This window comes from Pongo abelii, chromosome 20 (assembly GCF_028885655.2).
Source record: "Pongo abelii isolate AG06213 chromosome 20, NHGRI_mPonAbe1-v2.0_pri, whole genome shotgun sequence".
Classification (NCBI taxonomy): Eukaryota; Metazoa; Chordata; class Mammalia; order Primates; family Hominidae; genus Pongo; species Pongo abelii.
In genome coordinates this window covers 11,370,367-11,379,824 of record NC_072005.2, presented here as the reverse complement: position 1 = coordinate 11,379,824, position 9,458 = coordinate 11,370,367, and the positions used below count along the sequence as shown (strand labels likewise).

The window sequence follows — 9,458 nt, the reverse complement described above, 5'->3', positions numbered from 1 at the left end:
GGGAACCAAACCTTAGCTGTTGGGGCCATGAAGTCTTTGGGAGTGCTTGTTACTAAGCATAACCCAGCCCTTCCTAACTAATGCACTTCATCCTCATTCATCCACGTGGCAGCTCTTGAGGCAGCTACTTTTGTTCCCACGAGGCAGTGGGGGCTCAGAGAAGTTCAGCAAATTGAGTAAGGTGGAGTTGCTGGGATTCCAACACCAGCAAAGCCTGAGTATTTCACAAAGGGATCCAACCCACTTTAACTTTCTTTATTTAGAGATAAAGTCGTGCCCTGTCACCCAGGCTGGAGTGCAGTGGCACAGTCATAACCTACTGAAGCCTTTCTGTCTCCCAGGCTCAAGCAATCCCCCTGCCTCAGCCTCCCGAGTAGCTAAGACTACATGTATGTGCCCCCATGGCCAGCTAATTTTTTTTTCTTTTTTTTTTTTTTTTTGTGGCCAGCTAATTTTCAAAAAAAATTTTTGTAGAGTTGGGATCTCGATGTTGCCTAGGCTGGCCTTGAACTCCTGAGCTCAAGGAATCCTCCTGCCTCAGCCTCCCAAGGGGTTGGGATTACAGGCATCAGACACTGTGCCCAGCCTCATTTATTTTTTAATTAATTAATTTTTTTTTTGAGACAGAGTCTTACTCTGTCGTCTAGGCTGGAGTGCAGTGGTGCGATCTTGGCTCACTGCAACCTCCACCTCCTGGGTTCAAGCGATTCTCCTGCTTCAGCCTCCCAAGTAGTTCGGATTACAGGTGCACACCACCATGCCCGGCTAATTTTTGTATATTTATTTATTTATTTGAGACAGAGTTTCACTCTTTTTGCCCAGGCTGGAGTGCAATGGCGTGATCTCGGCTCACTGCAACCTCCGCCTTCCGGGTTCAAGCAATTCTCCTACCTCAGCCTCCAGAGTAACTGGGATTACAGGCATGCGTCACCACGCCTGGCTAATTTTGTATTTTTTAGTAGAGACAGGGTTTCTTCACGTTGGCCAGGCTAGTCTCGAACTCCCGACCTCAGGTGATCTGCCCGCCTCGGCCTCCCAAAGTGCTGAGACTACAGGTGTGAGCCACCGTGCCTGGCCCCTAATATTTGTATTTTTTTTTTTTAGTAGAGATGAGGCTTCACCATGTTGGCCAGGCTGGTCTCAAATTCCTGACCTCAAGTGATCCGCCTGCCTCGGCCTCCCAAAGTACTGGGATTACAGGCATAAGCCACCACGCCCGGCTCTCGTTTATTTTTATTTATTTGAAACAGGGTCTTGCTCTGTTGCCCAGGCTGGAGTGCTGTGGCGCAATCGAGGCTCACTGCAGCCTCGATGTCTCCAGCAATCCTCCTGCCTCAGCCTCCCAAGTAGCTGGGGTTACAGATGCACGCCACCATACCTGGCTAATTTTTGTTATTTTTAATAGAGATGAGGTCTCCTTACGATGCCCAAGCTGTTCTCAAACTCCTGGCCTCAAGTGATTCTCCTGCCTCGGCCTCCCAAACTGCTGTTATTACAGGCCACCGCGCCTGGCCTAGCCTACTTTAAGGCCGGCATTGCACTTGACAAACATAACTCAGATCAGAATCCTCCCACAACTCTGTGAGGTTGGGTACTCTTGCTATGAGCTACTTGACGGATGGGGAAACTGAGGCTCAAAGAGGTTAAGTAACGCGTCCAAAGCCACAAGACTAGAAAGTGGTGGAGCTGGGACTCGAACCAGGCCCCAGACTCTATGCTTTTAACAGCCGTGCGTATAGTAGAAGCTCTTTACAAGCAGTTGGGAAAATGAGATGTTGCTTGGCTAGGACGGGCTCTAGACACTTGGTGCAGCTTCCAGCCCCTCCCACCCGCTTTCTGCAAGCCCCGCCCAAGACTCGGCCCCTCTTAGTCCTTCCCCATCCCCCGCTCCGGGAACGGCCCCTCCTCCGCCTTCTGGGCGGAGCCCGCGCGGGATCCGGGTGGCTGCAGGCTGCTGGCTTCTGCGGCTGCGGGGTCGGGGTCGCGGCCAGGGCCAAGCCGCAGCGAGTTCACAGGCGGAACCCCTGTAGGCGGCGCCCCCTACGCGAGGTCACCCCTGGGAAGGAGCGCAGCCCACCCGGCCCCTCCGCATTCGAGCAGGTCTGTGGGGTACAGGAGTTTGGGAGGAGGGTAGGGGGTCTGGGGGACAAAGGCGGGGCTGCGGGGAACGCCTCTGCCCTCGCCCCCACCCAGTTGGGCACTTGGGAAGCGCTGATGGGGCGCGGGCGGGGCAGAGAGCCCAGCTGGGGACAGGCGTTGGGACCATATGGTGATGGGGGAAACTCCTGAGTCCACCTGCATTGGCTGGGGCGCCCCAAATCTAGTGAAGGGGAACAGAGGCGAGCCCTCCGGGTCCAGGCTTGAGGGAGGGTCGGCAGATGGTTAGAAAGAGGCGGGACCGACTGACACAGGTGAGCTAAGGCTGGGGGAGGTGGGGGCCCCAGCCTTGCGGCCCTGCCCTGCGTGGGGAAAGGTTTCCTGCCTCTTCTCTTCCCCTCCTTAAACTCGTTCTCCTGGAACACGGGGTGGGGCCGGTTGGGTCCTCGTTTAAAATTGAAAAAAGCCCCAAAGGCAGTTGAGAAATAGCTGTGCCAGGGCTCTCTCTGCCTCTGCCCTGCCTGCATCCAGGCCTTCTGCAGCCTCTCTGTGCGGTTCCTGCAGCGGCCATAGACAGCTGGGGAAACTGAGGCCTGGGAGAGGTTATGAGGGTTGAGGGAGCACCTTGGACTCGGATGAAGCAGCATGTTGGAGTGTGGGCAGATTCAAGGAGCCTAGCTGTGGGACAGATTGCCTGGAAAGACCAGGGGTGGGCAGCAGTGGTCGTGGTAGTGAGGTTGTGTTAATTAAGTGGCTGGGATCGTTTCCTTGGGTATAAGGACTCTCACTCCTGCCTCCGTGGACTGGGGCTGGAGTGAGTCAGCCTTGGGCAGAAGGAGACAGGCCCGGCCCCTTTGACAAATAGAAAATAGCAGTACCCATTTAGGGGGTAGAACTGGACTTTAAACCTGGGCCCTGTACATAGAAAACCCCTTCCCCTTGGAACTCAGAGAAGGGGTTGTATTTGGCATGAGTTGGTGGGGGGCAGGCACCCCAGTGGCTGACACCTGCCAAAGTCAACACCCAAGCCTTAATCGGGGGCTCTATCCAGCTTATCCAGCTGGCAGGTCCTCCCCCCACCCCAGCCCAGCTTACACCTGGGCCACACCAGCTGCACACGCTGGGGCGAAGTCCACACCTGTGCCTTCTCCAGAATCTAGTTCTGCAGCGGCCAGAGCCCCTTACCCTTGGCCTTGCACTTGAACCCTTTGCTAGGCCTCTGGGTTTCCAGACGGGAAAGGTCTCCCCACCCTCCACCCCAATAAAGACTCAGTTACGCCACAGGGTGTGAAGATTAAACAGCAGTCACATTTTTTGTGCCCCAGCTCTATACCAGGCACTGTCTAATGACCGTTACGTGTGTTAATACCTTCCCACTGGAAGGAACGTGACCACCCGAGGATGGACTTTTTCTTGTCCTATTCACAGCTGCATTTCCACAGAGAACAGGGCCTGGCAGAGAGTAAGCATTTGTTGAATGAATAAAGAAACACATTTTAGGTTGGGCGTGGTGGCTCATGCCTGTAATCCTAGCACATTGGAAGGCTGAGGCAGGAGGATCACTTGAGCCCAGGAGATCAAGACTGCAGTGAGCTATGATCACGCCACTGCGCTCCAGCCTCAGGCAACAGAGCGAGATCTTGTCTCTAAAAAAAAAAAGAAGAAAGAAAGAAACTCGTTTTAGGCTCACAACCAACTACTCTTTCAGGAAGGGACTATGACAAACATCCCATTTTGCAGAAGAGGACATTGAGGTCTAGAGGGGGCAAGCAATGCATCCAGCATCACTTGGTCTCCAAGTGACGGAGCTGAGATTTGAATCCAGGCCTGGTGCATCCACAGGAGCTGTTATTGATGTCTGATTCCCCTGCAGGACGCCCGTCTCCTCTCCCTGAAGATTTCAGGTCTCCCTGTCCCAGGAGGCTTGTGCCAAGATGGCATCAGCTGGAGACCCCCAGGCAGGCCCACGGGATGCAGCAGATCAGAACTTCGACTATATGTTCAAACTGCTACTGATAGGCAACAGCAGCGTGGGCAAGACTTCCTTCCTGTTCCGATATGCGGACGACTCCTTCACGCCCGCCTTCGTCAGTACTGTGGGCATCGACTTCAAGGTCAAGACTGTCTACCGCCATGACAAGAGGATCAAGCTGCAGATCTGGGTAGGCTGGGAGGCTGGCTGTGGGTTGGGGGTGGGGTCCCTCCAGGAAAGTTCATTGGAGGGTTCTTTTTTTTTTTTTTTTGAGACGGAGTCTCGCTCTGTCGCCCAGGCTGGAGGGCAGTGGCGCGATCTCGGCTCACTGCAACCTCCATCTCCTGGGTTCAAGCGATTCTCCTGCCTCAACCTCCCGAGTAGCCGGGATTACAGGTGCCCACCACCATGCCCGGCTAATTTTTGTACTGTTAGTAGAGGTGGGGTTTCACCATGTTGGCCAGGCTGGTCTCAAACTCCTGACCTCAGGTGATCCACCCGCCTCGGCCTCCCAAAGTGCTGGGATTACAGGCATGAGCCACCGTGCCTAGCCTCATTGGAGAGTTCTTCTGGCTGTGGGGAGGGTTCTCAAGTGAGGAGAAGTAGCCCAGAGTTGGGATGTGCACTTGGGGCAGGTGTGAAGAGTAGGGAGGAATTATCTACTAATCTACTAGGTGAATTTATCAGGATGAGGGGACATGCCCTGACCTGGTTGGGGGGACTCCGAGGGAGACTGTGTGTATATATATATATATATATATATATATATTTTTTTTTTTTTTTTTTTTTTTTTTTCTCTCGAGACGGAGTCTTGCTCTGTCACCCAGGCTGGAGCACAATGGCACAATCTTGGCTCACGGCAACCTCCGCCTCCTGGGTTCAAGCAGTTCTCCTGCCTCAGTCTCCCGAGTAGCTGGGATTACAGGTGCATGCCACCACACCCGGGTAATTTTTTATACTTTTAATAGAGATGGGGTTTCACCATGTTGGCCAGGCTGGGCTCGAACTCCTGACCTCGTGATCCGCCCACCTCGGCCTCCCAAAGTGCTGGGATTACAGGCGTGAGCCACCGTGCCTGGCAGGGAGACAGTATTATTCCTGGGGGTCTGATTGCAGAGATGATACTAACCTAAGACATGTTTGAAGTACTCGTGACACTAAGCGTGGTGGCTCATGCCTGTAATCCTAACACTTTGGGAGGCCGAGGTGGAGGATCACTTGAGCCCAGCAGTTCCAGATCAGCCTGGACAACATAGCAAGATCTCATCTCTAAAACAACTTTAAACGTTAGCCCAGCATGGTAGCTCCCACCTGTAGTCTCAGCTATTCAGGAGGCTGAGGCGAGAGGATTGCTTGAGCCCAGGAGTTTGAGGCTGCAGTGAGCTATGATTGCACCACTGCACTCCAGCATGGGTGACAGGGCGAGACCCCATCTATTAAAAAAAGAAAGAAAGAAAAAAGAAAGATTCCAGGTGCTGGTGACCAATGGGGAAGAGTTTTGGGTACCATCTTAGAGGGGACCACTGGGACCCCCATTGGACCGACCTGGTCTGCAGAGTCACACCCAGCCCCCTCTCCCAACTTAGCTGCTGGTAACAATCATCATGGTAGCAAGAGTACCAAGGTGTCCTGTCAAGATGGTACCATCTGGCCCAGTTGGTTCTTATTTGCAGTTGTTAAGTTGGTTCTTACAGACAAGGTCAAAGGGGCTCATTAGTCTGTGAGAGGCCACTGACCCCTGAGACTTGGAACCCCTCAAGGGCAAGCCCAAGTCTCTCCCTCATCAGACTGGGGAGGTCCCTTGGTAATGAATCCATGCCTCCCCCATCAGACTGGGGTTGTGAAGGCAGGATCTGTGTATTCTCCATCAGACCGGAGGTTGTACAAGCAGGTCTGTGTCTCCCCCATAAGACTGGGGCTATGAGCACAGGGCAGTGCCCCTCTCAGACAGGGGTGGACTGGGAAACAGGTAGTTCCCAGCCAACTGCCACTGCCATTTGTCCAGGACACGGCGGGCCAGGAGCGCTACCGCACCATCACCACAGCCTACTACCGGGGAGCCATGGGCTTCCTGCTCATGTATGACGTCGCCAATCAGGAATCCTTTGCCGCTGTGCAGGACTGGTAAGTGCTTGCTGATCATGGACCCCTGATCTTTGCCCTCTCCTCTGACCCCTAAACCCCGGCTCATGGCTCACCACTGGTAACTCTGCAGGGCCACGCAAATCAAGACCTACTCCTGGGACAACGCCCAGGTCATCCTGGTGGGGAACAAGTGTGACCTGGAGGACGAACGTGTCGTGCCTGCAGAGGATGGCCGGAGGCTCGCCGACGACCTTGGTTAGTGCCCAGCCTGGGCCACAGGCCCTGGTCTCCCAGAACCAAACCCTCATCCCCATCCTCTGATTCAGGGTCCAACCCAGTCACTGATCCTTTGAGGATCTGCCCAGGAAAATACCCATGTGTATGCCACATGTCCCGTTTAATTGCAGGGGATCCATGTGCAGGAACTCCCACTGCCCCACTGCCTATCTCCTGGGAACCCAGAAAAACCATTTCTGGAAATTGATCCTAGAGATACAGATCCCTCCCAAGTGTCTCACAGTTGGAGAACCAAGTGGACATAAAGTATATTCACACGGTGGAATATTATGCAGCCATGGAAAAGGATGGGGATGTTCTTTATTTTTTTATTTTTTATTTTTTTGAGATGGAGTCTCGCTCTGTCGCCCAGGCTGGAGTGCAATGGCGCGATCTCGGCTCACTGCAGCCTCCACCTCCCAGGTTCAAGCAATTCTCCTGCTTCAGCCTCCCAAGCAACTGGTACTACAGGCGAGTGCCACCATGCCCAGCTAATTTTTTGTATTTTTAGTAAAGACGGGGTTTCACCGTGTTAGCCAGGATGGTCTCAATCTCCTGACCTCGTGATCCGCCCACCTTGGCCTCCCAAAGTGCGGGGATTACAAGCATGAGCCACCACGCCTGGCCTTTTTTTTAATTTTGTGTAGAGACAGGGTCTCGCTATGTTGCCCAGGCTGGCCTCGAACTCCTGGCCTCAAGTGATCCTCCCTCCTCAGCCTCCCAAAGTGCTAGGATTGCACGCATGAGCCACCACACCTGGCCAAGGGGATGTTCTTTATGGTTTGTTTTTGTTTTTGTTTTGAGATGGAGTCTCACTTTGTCGCCTAGGCTGGAGTGCAGTGGCGCGATCTTGGCTCACTGCAACCTCTACCTCCTGCATTCTCTATCTCCTGCGATTCTCCTGCCTCAGCCTCCTGAATTTCCGGGATTACAGGTGTGCGTAGCACGCCTGACTCATTTTTGTATTTTCAGTAGAGATGGGGTTTCGTCATGTTGGCCAGGCTGGTCTTGAACCCCTGACAGGTGATCCACCTGCCTCGGCCTCCCAAAGTGTTGGGATTACAGGCATGAGCCACCATGCCCGGCTGTTTTGTTCCAGCAAAATAGTGGCTACGACTGCTTTCTTTAGTCCAGGAGTCAGCAAACCTTTTCTTAAAGGGCCAGATAGTAAATTTTTTTGGCCATACAGTCTCTATGGCAACTACTCAACTGTGCATGACAGCAGCCATAGACAACGCATAAATGAATGGGTGTGACTGTTTGCCAATAAAACTTTATTTGTGGCGGGGTGTGGTGGCTCATGCCTGAAATCCCAGCACTTGGGGAGGCTGAGGCAGGCAGATCACCTGAGGCCAGGAGTTCTAGACCAGCCTGGCCAACATGGCAAAACCCCGTTTCTACTAAAAATACATAAAAATTAGCCGGGCATGGTGGCAGATGTCTGTAATCCCAGCTACTTGGGAGGCTGAGGCAGAAGAATCGCTTGAACCTAAGAGGCGGAGGCTGCAGTGAGCCAATATCCTGCCACTGCACTCCAGCCTGGGCAATGGAGGGAGACTCTGTCTCAAAAAAAAAAAAAAGAAAGTAACTGATGCTTGCAATCAATTTTTAACCCCAGCTTTCTCATAAGCCCCATCCAAGCCAGCACCCTATGTGCAAAATTCAGAAGGCACAGAAAGAGACTAAGGCAATAACTCACTCCCCACTTCCAGTTCTGGTCTCCCAGCTTTTCTGGTTCTTGTATCTCTTTCCAGAAATATCCTGAGCACCTACAGGCATTAACAACACATTGGCTACTTTTTTGTTTTACACAGATGTTCACTACTGTATATACCCTTTCCTGCATTTTGAATTTTTCTACTAAATAATATATCCTAGAAATATTTCTCGGCCGGGCGCAGTGGCTCACGCTTCTAATCCCAGCACTTTGGGAGGCCAGGGCGGGTGGATCATGAGGTCAGGAGATCAAGACCATCCTGGCTAACACTGTGAAACTCCGTCTCTACTAAAAATACAAAAAAATTAGCCAGTGTGGTGGCGGGTGCCTTTAGTCCCAGCTTCTCGGGAGGCTGAGGCAGGAGAATGGTGTAAACCCGGGAGGCGGAGCTTGCAGTGAGCCGAGATCGCACCACCGCACTCCAGCCTGGGCGACAGAGCGAGACTCTGCCTCAAAAAAAAAAAGAAATATTTCTCCAGCAGCCCCAGAGCTGGCTCATTCTTTTGCATGGCTGTGTGCTATTCCATTTCGTGTTTCCTTAACCTTTTCCTCTGTTGACAGCCATGGAGATTATTGCTAGCCTTTTCCTCTGACAAATGCAGCTGCAGCCATCATTTTTACATGTATTTCTTTGGGCACATGTGGCAAGAAATCTGTCAGCTTGATCACAGATGTTTTTAACACTTTTTTTTTTTTTTGAGATGGAGTCACTGCACCTGGTTGGTTTTTATAGGCCCGGCCTACACTTTTTTAAAAAAATAACTTTTGCCAGGAATGGTGGCAAGTGCTTGTAATCTCAGCTACTCTGGAGACTTATTTAGGCGGATTGCTTCAGGCCAAGAATTTGAGACCAGCTTGGGCAATATAGCGAGACCCTGTCTCAAAAAAGGAAGAAAATAATAACTTTTTGTGATAAAAATGTTCAAATACTCCCAGCACATTGGGAGGGCAAAGTGGGTAGATCACTCGAGCCCAGGACTTTGAGACCAGCCTGGTCAACATGGCAAACCCTGTCTGTACAAAAAAAAGCAAAAATTAGCTAGGCATGGTGGTGCACACCTGTAGTCTCAGCTACTCAGGAGGCTGAGGTGGGAGGATCGCTTGAGCCTGGGAGGCAGAGGTTGCATTGAGCCAAGATTGCACCACTGTATGCCAGCCTGGGCGACAGAGCAAGACCTTGTCTCAAAAAAAATGAAATAAAATAAGAAATGTTCGGCCAGGCCTGGTGGCTAATGCCTGTAATCCCAGCACTTTAGGAGGCTGAGGCAGGCAGATCACCTGAGGTCAGGAGTTTGAGACCGAGCTGACCAA

At 52.3% G+C, this 9,458-nt stretch overlaps 1 protein-coding gene across 1 annotated transcript in view; it reads left to right on the top strand.

The window, feature by feature from the left end:
- The first annotated feature begins 1,896 nt into the window (after positions 1-1,896).
- Positions 1,897-9,458, top strand: part of RAB3D (RAB3D, member RAS oncogene family) — a 17,096-nt gene continuing 9,534 nt past the window's right edge. The window contains exons 1-4 of the mRNA XM_024236617.3: positions 1,897-2,100; positions 3,971-4,259; positions 6,075-6,193; positions 6,285-6,409. Of these exons, the coding sequence (XP_024092385.3) occupies positions 4,032-4,259; positions 6,075-6,193; positions 6,285-6,409 (472 nt within the window). The 5' untranslated portion in view covers positions 1,897-2,100; positions 3,971-4,031. The remainder of the gene's footprint in view (positions 2,101-3,970; positions 4,260-6,074; positions 6,194-6,284; positions 6,410-9,458) is intronic.